Consider the following 12629-nt stretch of genomic DNA (forward strand, 5'->3'; position numbering starts at 1 on the left):
CTAAATTAATTAAAGTTAACTACTCATTAAACATATATCCTCTACAAATAATGATATAAAATCTATTCCCTTATATCCATTTCTCTATATTAAAACATAGATACCTTTACTCACTATCCAATTTCATCCTTTCACCTCTGTGTTAAATCCTTATCCATTGCTGCCACCAATCCTTATTTCGTCATCCGGATCTTTAATAGATTAAAATTAAATCATCATATATTTCTTTAAAAGTGATCTAAAAATAATTATTTCTCAGTTATTTTTAGTTTCCAACCATTCATAGAACTTTCCCCAGATTTTATAATAATCGCGCTCTTCTTTATCTTTAAGCTTAAAGGTAAGTCTGTTCCTTTCAGCACAGTCTAAAATCTTGTGTATTATTTCTCTTTCATTGAAAGATAAAATTTTAAATCTTTTTTATAGGATTTTAGTAATACTTTGTGTGTAGAACTCTGCACTTTGATATGCCCTATTTATCCCTCTCCCTCTTAATGACTCTTGCATTGGGGTGGAGTCAGGGCAACTTAATGGAGCTGAGTGTTTACTGGCCGGATGCCCTTCCTGTTGCCAATGTGAAGTTCGCAGCAGATAATATCTCTTTGTGCCCAGAGAGTGAAATATCTGCTGCTACCTAGCATTGGACTCATAGCCTCTTGATTGTGAAATGAGAGCTGCACCTCTAAGCCACTACAAATTCACTCCACTTTGATACCGCCTGTGGGCTAATCAAACAAACTAAACTCAAACCCAGTTTGTGTTTTTCCGCCGTAGGGTTTGGAAATCAAGACCGATTGTGCAAAATCCCTGGCCGACTCCCTCGATAGAGCGGAATTGTCTTCTTTCCCCTATCTGAATACCCTCTTCCGGATCTTAGCCACCCGCTGCATGATGCAAGCTGTGTACTTTTGCTCTGGAATGGACACTGACTTTCACCATTATGGCTTAGCGTCGCCCATATATACGCATTTCACCTCTCCAATCAGAAGGTAAGGCTGATTTAGGACTTTCTTCTGAGCAAATCGCAACTGATTTGATAGCAAATCGGGAGTGGTCGGCATACAAGTTTAATTAATTAATTAATTAAATAGTTATATGGCATGCTTCTTAGCCACCTATCTCTCTGTTGCCTTACCAAAGGCAACAACATACATGGCTGTGCCGTGGTTAGAACGCAGTACTACAGGCTTGCTAACTGCCAGGAGTTCGATTTTGAGTGACTCAAGGTTGACTCAACCTTCCATCCTTCTGAGATCAGTAAAACGAGGACCCACATTGTTAGGGGCAGTAGGCTGATTCTGTAAACCACTCACGGATGGTTGCCAAGTACAGTGATGCCTCGTCTTACAAACGTCTCGTCATACAAACTTTTCGAGATACAAACCCGGGGTTTAAGATCTTTTTGCCTCTTCTTACAAACTATTTTCACCTTACAAACCCACCGCCGCCGCTGGGATGCCCCGCCTCCAGACGTCCGTTGCCAGCGAAGCACCCTTTTTGCGCTGCTGGGATTCCCGAGGCTCCCCTCCATGGGAAACCCCACCTCTGGACTTCCTTGTTTTTGTGATGCTGCAGGGGAATCCCAGCAGTGCAAAAACGGGCTCTTCGCTGGCAACGGAAGTTTGGAGGTGGGGTTTCCCAGCGAGGGGAGCCTCAGTGAAATTGCAGCATCGCAAAAACACAGTGGTCCGGAGGTGGGGTTTCGAGGACTTCAGCTCGTTTTTGCGATGCTGAAATTCCCCTGCTGGGATTCCCCTGCTGGGATTCCCCTGCAGCATCGCAAAAACACAGAAGTCCTGAGGTGGGGTTTCCCATGAAGGGGAGCATCAGGAGAATCCCAGCAGCGCAAAAATGGGTGCTTCGGCTGGCAAAAGGGGTGAATTTTGGGCTTGCACGCATTAATTGCTTTTCCATTGATTCCTATGGGAAACATTATTTCGTCTTACAAACTTTTCACCTTAAGAACCTCATCCTGGAACCAATTAAGTTTGTAAGACAAGGTATCACTGTCCTATGAAGAGGTATATAAATCTAAGTGCTCTTGCTATCCTGATGTGGTTTCATTTGCCAGTGAATAATTGCTATTTTGAGGTTACACAAAAATAGGAAAGGGAAGTTGTCTTACCCTCCCCCTTCCAAACGTTATTCCGGTATGAACTCCAAGAAATCCAACCCCTGTCCCCACCATGCATTGCCCTGGATCTCCCTGTTTAGTGTCAAGAATAAACAATATTTATTTATTTATTTATTTATTTATTTATTGGATTTGTATGCCGCCCCTCTCCAGAGACTCGGGGCGGCTAACAGCGACAATAAAACAGTGTACAATAGTAATTTGGTATTGATGATTAAAAATCAATTAATATAAAAACCAAACATACATACATACATACCATGCATAGAATTGTAAAGGCCTAGGGGGAAAGAGGATCTCAATTCCCCCATGCCTGGCGGCAGAGGTGGGTTTTAAGTTGTTTACGAAAGGCAAGGAGGGTGGGGGCAGTTCTAATCTCTGGGGGGAGTTGGTTCCAGAGGGCCAGGGCTGCCACAGAGAAGGCTCTTCCCCTGGGTCCCGCCAGGCGACATTGCTTAGTTGACGGGACCCGGAGAAGGCCCACTCTGTGGGACCTAACTGGTCGCTGGGATTCGTGCAGCAGAAGGCGGTCCCTGAGGTAATCTGGTCCGGTGCCATGGAGGGCTTTATAGGTCATAACCAACACTTTGAATTGTGACCGGAAACTGATCGGCAACCAATGCAGATTGCGGAGTGTTGGTGTAACATGGGCATATTTGGGAAAGCCCATGATTGCTCTCGCAGCTGCATTCTGCACGATCTGAAGTTTCCGAACATTTTTCAAAGGTAGCCCCATGTAGAGAGCGTTCCAGGTGATATTCCATGTAAGGTAAAAGTAGGTTGTGAATATGTAAAACAGTGATAACGCTGAGTCACAATGACTAAGCTGCAACCTGATTGGGCCAGAGCATTATAAGAAGGAAAGCACCTTTGCAGTGGATGTGCTTTTGTTGGTTTTGTTGGATAGTTAGTTGATGTTTTAGTTTGTGGTCTGATTGAAGCATTAAGATTGAGCTGCGTACTGGTGGTAAGATAGTTAAACCAAAATTAGTATAATAGCTACTTATGAGACATCTCCCCCAGGCTCATATAGTTTTATGTATGGTATGCTTGTGTTGTATGGTTTTTTAGATGATGGGGTTTTAGATGCTTTTTTTAAAAAAAAAAATTAGATTTGTTACATTATCACATTGTTATTATTATTGTTGTGAGCCGCCCCGAGTCTGCGGAGAGGGGCAGCACACAAAACTAATAAATTATTATTAATTATTATTATAAGTAAGGTTTGTTATACTTCTATGTACATAGTTAAAGTGAAGTATATTTTGTAAATAGAAGAAGACGAAAGTATATTTTGAATACACCGAAGAGTAAAATTACTTAAACCTGTTCCTGCTGAACCGTCTTCATTTTTTATCTACGTTGGTTTCTAAGTTCCTGGCTGAACATTCTGGTATCTATCCACTTCCTAACCACTTGCTTACAAACACAAGTTTTCTGGACAGTTATCAATTGTCTTAGTTTCTATTCATGGAGTCTTAAGAGCCACAAAGACTATCAGGGTTCCAAATAATAGACTCATAGCAAGAAAAACTCCCAAGGCAGGTAGATTCCTCAAAGAACACCTTTATTGGATACATCATATTGGCACAGATCTGGTAAAAACCAACTCTGAAGGTTCCCACATTATTTACCTAATTAAACGTTTAAAAAAATCACTTTCTCAAAACAGTCAGTCACAGGATCCAGTCAACGGCTCTGTCTGGTTGCCTGGTAGCTTCAATCCTCCTCACCAGGTGTGAGAATGTCCTTGGTTCCCAAGAGAAAGTATTTTGTTTTGGCTACAAAATCCCAGCTAGTCTCAAATCCCCCTCCCTATCCCTCAGGTCCATTGTGGCAACATTGAAGTGCCAAGATGGCTTTGGTCCGGTCAGCTTCAGGGTTGACAGTCTGTGAAAAATCCTTGTTGTGAAACCTCACTTTTTTTTAATTTCGGGGTGATATATCCTAAAACAATATTTGTGGGTTATTCTCGGTGAAAAATTCTTCATTTATCTCATTGCAGATACGCTGATATTATAGTACACCGACTCCTGGCTGTTGCTGTCGGGGTGGACAGTACTTACCCTGACCTCACTGACAAACATAAATTGGCAGATTTGTGCAAAAACCTCAATTTTCGGCACAAAATGGCTCAGTACGCTCAAAGGGCTTCCATTGCTTTCCACACCCAGGTGAGCACTTATTATTACTATTATTATTTATTGGATTTGTATGCCGCCCCTCTCCGCAGACTCGGGGCTGCTAACAACAGTAACAAAACAGTATAATCCAATACTAAAAAACACTTAACACCCATTATATAAAAACCAATCATACATACAGACATACCATGCATAAAATTGTAAAGGCCTAGGGGGAGAGTGTATCTTAGTTCCCCCATGCCTGGTGGCAGAGGTGGGTTTTAAGCAGCTTACGAAAGGCAAGGAGGGTGGGGGCAATTCTAATCTTTGGGGGGAGTTGGTTCCAGAGGGCCGGGGCCGCCACAGAGAAGGCTCTTCCCTTGGCTCTCGCCAAACGACATTGTTTGGTTGATGGGACCCGAAGAAGACCCACTCTGTGGGACCTAATCGGTCGCTGGGATTCGTGCGGCAGAAGGCCGTCCCGGAGATAATCTGGTCCAGTGCCATGAAGGGCTTTATAGGTCATAACCAACACTTTGAATTGTGACCGGAAACTGATTGGCAACCAATGCAGACTGCGGAGTGTTGGTGTGGCATGAGTATATTTGGGAAAGCCCATGATTGCTCTCGCAGCTGCATTCTGCATGATCTGAAGTTTCCGAACACTTTTCAAAGGTAGCCCCATGTAGAGAGCGTTACAGTAGTCAAGTCTCGAGGTGATGAGGGCATGAGTGACTGAGCAGTGACTCCCGGTCCAAATAGGGTTGCAACTGGTGCACCAGGCGAACCTGGGCAAACGCCCCCCTCGCCACAGCTGAAAGGTGTTTCTTAATGTGAGCTGTGGATCGAGGAGGACGCCCAAGTTGCGGACCCTCTTTGAGGGGGTCAATGATTCTCCCCCCAGGGTAATGGACGGACAGATGGAATTGTCCTTGGGAGGCAAGACCCACAGCCACTCCGTCTTGTCTGGATTGAGTTTGAGTTTGTTGACACCCATCCAGGCCCCAACAGCCTCCAGGCACCGGCACATCACTTCCACTGCTTCGTTGACTGGACATGGGGTGGAGATGTATAATTGGGTATCATCAGCATATTGATGATACCTCACCCCATGCCCTTGTTCTTCTCGGCTCCCAGAATGTTTAGGAAAAGTGGACTGTTGGAATCTGAATCCTGGGGATGGCTCAAGCGCTGTGGACTTGCAATCTTTGTGTGTCTTCGGAGAGGGGCAGCATACAAATCTAATAAACTATGACTATAACTTGTTCATAGTTATCACTACCAATCTGTTGTCAGTCAGCAGAATGGTAAGTAGTCTGGAGATGGTCCTGTTGCCAATTCAACATTTTCAAAGGTTTGGACCAGAGCTGGATGCGTATTATACATAAGAACATAAGAGTTATGCTGAATCGGGCCAAAGCCCATTGAGTCGAGCATTCTGTGTCATACAGTGGCCCACCAATTGTCCATGGGGATCTTGAGCAGAAAGAGAAGGCAAAACCCTCCCTTTCCCTTGACCCCCAACAAATGGTACCCAAGGGAATCCTGCCTGCCTCACCCAACATAGAGGTGGTAGTTGGACATCCGTTTCAATAACCACCAATACACTTGGCATCCATGAATCGGTCTAATGCTGCCTTGAAGCTATCCAGGCTGACAGCTGTCATGACCTCTTCTGGAAGGGAATTCCATCAACCAAAGACCCTCTGGGTGAAGAAATACACAGGGGGAGATTTTTTGAAGGGAGGGTTTTATTTTATTTTTGGACATTGTCAACAAGGCTTGTGCAATTAACCGCTTCCACTTTTTTCCCCCTCCAGCTGTTTTTCAAAAACAAGGGTGAGGTCAGTGAAGAGGCCTACATCCTGTTTGTCAGGAAGAATGCCATTGTGGTTCTAATCCCCAAATACGGTTTGGAAGGCACCGTTTTCTTTGAAGAGAAGGCCAAGAAAAATGAAAGGCTCGTCTTCAACGATGAGGTAACAACTTTCTTTTGCAAAGGAAAAACTACCATATTTTTTCAGAGTATAAGACGCTCCAGACTATAAGACGCAACTACCGTTTACAGTTTAGAAACATAGAAGATTGATGGCAGAAAAAGACCTCATAGCCCATCTAGTCTGCCCTTATACTATTTCCTGTATTTTATCTTAGGATGGATATGTGTTTATCTCAGCCATATTTAAATTCAGTTATTGTGGATTTACTAATCACGTCTGCTGGAGGTTTGTTCCAAGCATCTACTACTCTTTCAGTAAAATAATATTTTCTCACGTTGCTTCTGATCTTTTCCCCAACTAACCTCAGATTGTGCCCTCTTATTCTTGTGTTCACTTTTCTATTAAAAACACTTCCCTCCTGAACCTTATATAACCCTTTAATATATTTAAATGTTTCGATCATGTCCCCCCCTTTTCCTTCTGTCCTCCAGACTATACAGATTGAGTTCATGAAGTCTTTCCTGATAAGTTTTATGCTTAAGACCTTCTACCATTTTAACGTCTTTGGACCCATTCAATTTTATCCATATCTTTTTGTTGGTGAGGTCTCCAGAACTGAACACAGTATTCCCAATGTGGTCTCACCAGCGCTCTATACAGCGGGATCACAATCTCCCTCTTCCTGCTTGTAGTTGGGAAAGGTAGAGTGGGGTGGAGAGAGAAAGGAAGGAAGGATGAAGGGAAGGGAGGTAGTTGGCAGAGATGGAGAGAGCAGGAGGGGAGTGAGAAAGAGAAACATGAATACAGACTGATAACCTATTAATATGCCCTTCATGGCACCAGACCAGATTATCTCAGGGACCGCCTTTGCTGCACAAATCCCAGCGACCAGTTAGTCCCACAGAGTTGGCCTTCTCCGGGTCCCGTCAACTAAATAACGTCGTTTGGCGGGACCCAGGGGAAGAGCCTTCTCTGTGGCGGTCACGGCCCTCTGGAACCAACTCCCCCCAGAGATTAGAATTGCCCCCACCCTCCTTGCCTTTCGTAAGCTTCTTAAAACCCACCTTGGGGGTAGGGGAATTGAGATATTCTTTCCCCCTAGGCCTTCACAATTTATGTATGGTATGTTTGTATGTATGTTTGGTTTTTTAGTTGTTTTAGTATTGGATTGTTATATGCTGTATTTTATCACTGTTGTTAGCCACCCCGAGTCTAAGGAGAGGGGCGGCATACAAATCCAATAAATAAAATAAATAAATAAATGATAGAAGTGTTGATAGGAAAATAAAGGAAATCAGCCAGACATACAACTATGTATGTTATGGATATGTTTGTAAGGTATATGCATTGATATATGTATGGATATGGAGTTTAAAAAAATAAACCTTTATTCCAACACCGCCCCCGCCCCCCCTTATTTTCCAGATTCCTTCCCTCACCGTGGAAGGCACAATTTTCTGCACCTTTGACAAGGTCAAAGTCCGTATCGTGCTGGATTCTTCCAACGTTCAACATCAGAAAATCCGTATGACACTGGTGGAACCCAAGGTAGGTTCCTGGTAACATAGATGATGACTGTGGAGGAACACAGTCTCTTTATGGACCTTCGAGCAAACCCATCAGGTGGAAAAGACACCAAAATATCCTGAAAAAGGAACACTGGGACGATTTGGGAGGGAGACCATGACTTTGAATTGAGGCTTTAAAGGTTGCTTTTCCTTACAGACGGAGGCTTCTCAAAATGCCTTGTCAGATGAGATTTTAAATCTCTGGTCAATACCCTGTTTCCCCGAAAATAAGACGTACCCTGAAAGTAAGGCATGTCAGAGGTTTTGCAGAATTTGCTAATATAAGGCACCCCCCGAAAATAAGGCGTAGTCAAGTTTACATACGGTACGGTGGAAAAACATACGGTACCATTCAAAGCTGTTCATAGCGGTACCGTAATAATTTGGCGTCCCCTGCTGGCCCCTTCCATCGCTTTGTACCGTCCAGTACAGCAGACACAGTCTGCTGCTGTCTCACCGCCATTACAGTCTCCACTACAGTGCGTAGACTGTAGTTCCTCTGGTGTCCGGAAGCTGCAATAGTGGGAGTATACTGTTATACCATAAAAGTGCCGTCGTTTGTGTGGGTGGGTGCCATACTGACAGGTACCGTACCGTAATCAGTGTACCGTACAGTACACTTTCTTTGGGGGTGTCAGCTTTTCTGCCTGTGAATTTGTCTTATTTGAGAAATATAAAGCACACCCCGAAAATAAGACGTAGCACAACTTTTGGAGCAAAAGTTAATATAAGACAATGTCTTGTTTTCGGGGAAACATGGTAATAGCAATAGCACTTGGACTTACATACTGCTTCACAGTGCTTTTAAAGCCCTCTCAGCAGTTTACAGAATCAGCCTATTGGCTCCAACAATCTGGGTCCTCATTTTACCCACCTCAGAAGGATGGAAGGCTGAGTCAACCTTGAGTGGGTCAGAATCAAGTTTCTGGCTGTGGGCAGTTTGCTTGTAATACTACATTCTAACCATTGTGCCACCATGGTTTACTTTCAATCATTATTTATTAATAATAAACTAGTTTTATGTACAGACCCCTTACTATATATCCTAGACATAAACTTTTTCAACTTCTTCCCTCAAAATGATGCTATTTATTATTTATTGATTGGGAGTTGTATGCTACCTAACTCCTGAAGGACTCCAGGGTCACTGCCAAATACAAATAAAATGCAGTATAAAACTACTAAAAACAATTCAGAACAATTTAAAATCAACAATTAAAGCAATTTTATTTGGACCGGGAGTCACTGCTCACAGTCACTCATGCCCTCATCACCTCGAGGCTCGACTACTGTAATGCTCTCTACATGGGGCTACCTTTGAAAAGTGTTCGGAAACTTCAGATCGTGCAGAATGCAGCTGCGAGAGCAATCATGGGCGTTCCTAAATTCGCCAATGTCACACCAACACTCCGCAGTCTGCACTGGTTGCCGATCAGTTTCCGGTCACAATTCAAAGTGTTGGTTATGACCTATAAAGCCCTTCATGGCACTGGACCAGAATATCTCCGGGACCGCCTTCTGCCGCACGAATCCCAGCGACCAATTAGGTCCCACAGAGTTGGCCTTCTCCGGGTCCCGTCAACTAAACAATGTCGGTTGGCGGGGCCCAGGGGAAGAGCCTTCTCTGTGGTGGCCCCGACCCTTTGGAACCAACTCCCCCCAGATATCAGAGTTGCCCCCACCCTCCTAGCCTTTCGTAAGCTCCTTAAAACCCACCTCTGTTGTCAGGCATGGTGGAATTGACATGTTCCTTCTCCCTAGGCTTATAAAATTTATGTATGGTACGCTAGTGTGTATGATTGGTTTTAACTTGTGGGTTTTTTAAAATTAATTTAAATATTGGATTTGTTTTACATTGTATTGCTATTGCTGTGAGCTGCCCCGAGTCTGCGGAGAGGGGCGGCATACAAATCTGATTAAACTTAAACTTAATTATAGGGCATTGTGCACCCAAATTAGACAGGTTTTTCCCCCATGCCTTTGTTCTGCTAAACAGCTAATTCCCACAATACTGAAGAAGGCAGTATTTATTTATTTGATTTTTTTTTTTATGCCGCCCTTCTCCTTAGACTCGGGGCGGCTTACAACATGTTAGCAATAGTGCTTTTTAACAGAGCCAGCCTATTGCCCCCACAATCCGGGTTCTCATTTTACCACCTCGGAAGGATGGAAGGCTGAGTCAACCTTGAGCCAGTGATGAGATTTGAACCGCTGACCTGCAGATCTACAGTCAGCTTTAGTGGCCTACAGCACTGCACTTGAGAGTATTACTATTATCCTTCTCATCTTACCTATTATCTCATTTTCTACTTATGACTATAACTTTGTTGCTTATCATTTTTACAATTGATAGTTTTATTTAGTTTTCTAATATGATTTATGTTGATTGCTTATTCAGTATCCTATGACTATGATTTATGATGAATGTATGTTACAATGATTGTAATCCACCCAGAGTGATTCATCATTTTGTTGCTTGTATATATATACTGAGACCTTATGCACAATTTCCTTTTGTGTGATTACACTTGGCCAATAAAGAATTCTATTCTATTCTATGCTAAATAACTCTATCATTCCCTATCTAACACCATTTTCTTATTTTTCAGCTACCAGGCTATTCTAGCGATGCTACACAGTCAACTAGTAATGAAGAACCAGAAATCAAAAAGAGGAAAGTGAAAAAGTAATTTCATTTTAGAAATGAATGGATCTTATTTGGTTCCAAGATAAATTATATTTGACTGGAGGGGAGGGGAAGGATATTTTTTATACTTGTGGAAAAGACTTTTAAAGAAATTGATTACCATCTGCTCATTTTTATAACTACCCCTGATAAATAATACAATTGTGTGCTCCTGTTCATATATCCTATTAAAAGAATCCAGCCAAAACTGAACTTCTGGGCCTTTCTCCAAAAGCAGGAAAGGACACAATATTTTGAAATGTCTGTAGCACAGAAAAGTAAATACAGAGGTTCTTTTAATTTGTCAGCAAAACCTAGTTTCTAAAATCTTTTGAACGATTTTTCAGTCCTTTGGTCTATCTTTGTAAAAAAAAAAAAGTAGCAGGGGGAAAATGATAAATAGGATTGATAACGACCATAGATCAGAAGTAAGAGAGCAGCCAAAAGCCATATTAATGTTCACGTTCTCCAGGCTCGGATGAGGGTAATTCTTTTCTTGGTATGGAGATCCATGATAATTATTGAAGTATTTATGTTATGAAGCGACTGCCAGGTAAAGCTATTTTAAGAAGAGCACCTGCTTCCTTGCTCTAAAAGAAAACAAGCTTGAGCAGCAGGAGATGAATTAGGAAGGAGATAATTCCCAAAGGGTTGACAGTTACAGTTGTAAGCTTCCGATTCACAATTTGTGCTTCGGTTTTCTAATCCGCACCTCTCTTGTTACAGATAAAATTACCAATCCCCAGTTACTTAATTAACTCACTTAATGAGCGCTGTAAAGAAAACCCAGTTCCCAGCTAATTAGGAGGGATGGATTTAAACATCCAAGGAAGAAAAGTTAAATGAGAATGTGCCTTCTCTATTACTGAGCATCCCAGCAACCTTGCCATGCAGCCTGGGTTTTCCCACAGCAGGGCTGACATACAGCAAAAGATAACTTGTCTATAGATTTCTCAGTCATCCAGGTCAGGAGTCAAGAGGCAACTGGACTTTCTGGGTTGTCTTTGAAGACCGTTTTCGCTTCACATCTCGACTGAAGCTTCTTGAATGAGGAGTGAAACGTTTTCCAAAGAAAACCCAGAAAGTCTAGTTGGCTCTTGGGGGAAAAAAAAGACACCTTTGGGACAGCAAAAGAAAGAAAATGTGATAGCAATTTTTAAAATAGACATTGAGATTTAGGATTTTGTACATGTGTTCAGGAGTTCTGGTAAAGGTTAAAAATACATATATGAAGTCGAGCTATTCTCTGGCTTTTATCTTGGCCCTAGCCAATCTAAGATGGCCATTTTAATAGGAAAGAGGGAGATGTTTCCTTACTGTGCAGAATCACAGTACAGTGATCCCCCGATCATTGCGAGGGTTCCGTTCCAGGCCCCCCCGCAATGAGCGGGTTTTCGCGAAGTAGCGCTGCGGAAGTAAAAACATCATCTGCGCATGTGCAGATGGTGTTTTTACTTCCGCCGCAGCAGCGAGGCTTCTCCGCTGACTCCTGGCGAACTTCCCCGCTTTAGGAGTCAGCGGAGAAGCGGCGCACCTGTTTTAAAACGATCGGAGCCGGCCTGGGGGGGCTTTCCAGCAACCCCCGAGCCCGGGTTGGGGGCTCGGGGGTTGCTGGAAAGCCCCCCCAGGCCGGCTCCGATCGTTTTAAAACAGGCGCGCGGCTTCTCCGCTGACTCCTGGCGAACTTCCCGGGCGAAGGGCGAAGGGCGGGCGAGCGGCGGGCGAAGGGCGGGTGGCCGGGCAAAGGGCGGGTGAGCGGTGAAGGGCGGGCGAGCGGTGAACGGCGGGTGACCAGGCGAACGGCGGGCGAGCGGGTGCTGGGGGGGGCTTCGCCCTCCCGCCAGCAAGAGGGGGAAGACCCAGGGAAGTCGCCCAGCAGCTGATCTGCCCGGCGCCATCTACGCATGCGTGCCCATAGAAAAAAGGGCACGCATGCGCAGATGGTGTTTTGACTTCCGGGTTGAAAAATCGCAAATAAGCCTGTTCGCAATGGTCGGGAACGCAATAACCGGGGGATCACTGTACTTGCTAAAAAAAACCAGAACAAAAGCACTCTAACTAATAACATGACTTTTCCCCTAAGTATAAGAAATTGGTCAGGGTTATCTTAAACACATCAAGATTTTTAATGATGAAACACAATTCCAGCCCAGTATTTAGTGAGAAAAAATGATTGGA

At 43.6% G+C, this 12629-nt stretch overlaps 1 protein-coding gene across 1 annotated transcript in view; it reads left to right on the top strand.

Annotated features, from left to right (window-relative positions):
• The window catches only part of DIS3 (DIS3 homolog, exosome endoribonuclease and 3'-5' exoribonuclease), a 37199-nt gene extending 26540 nt beyond the window's left edge, over window positions 1–10659 (top strand). Inside the window, exons 17-21 of the mRNA XM_070751361.1 lie at window positions 775–989; window positions 4140–4308; window positions 6078–6236; window positions 7623–7745; window positions 10375–10659. Of these exons, the coding sequence (XP_070607462.1) occupies window positions 775–989; window positions 4140–4308; window positions 6078–6236; window positions 7623–7745; window positions 10375–10455 (747 nt within the window). The 3' untranslated portion in view covers window positions 10456–10659. The remainder of the gene's footprint in view (window positions 1–774; window positions 990–4139; window positions 4309–6077; window positions 6237–7622; window positions 7746–10374) is intronic.
• The last annotated feature ends 1970 nt before the right edge of the window (window positions 10660–12629 follow it).

Source organism: Erythrolamprus reginae, chromosome 4 (assembly GCF_031021105.1).
Source record: "Erythrolamprus reginae isolate rEryReg1 chromosome 4, rEryReg1.hap1, whole genome shotgun sequence".
Lineage (NCBI taxonomy): Eukaryota > Metazoa > Chordata > Lepidosauria > Squamata > Dipsadidae > Erythrolamprus > Erythrolamprus reginae.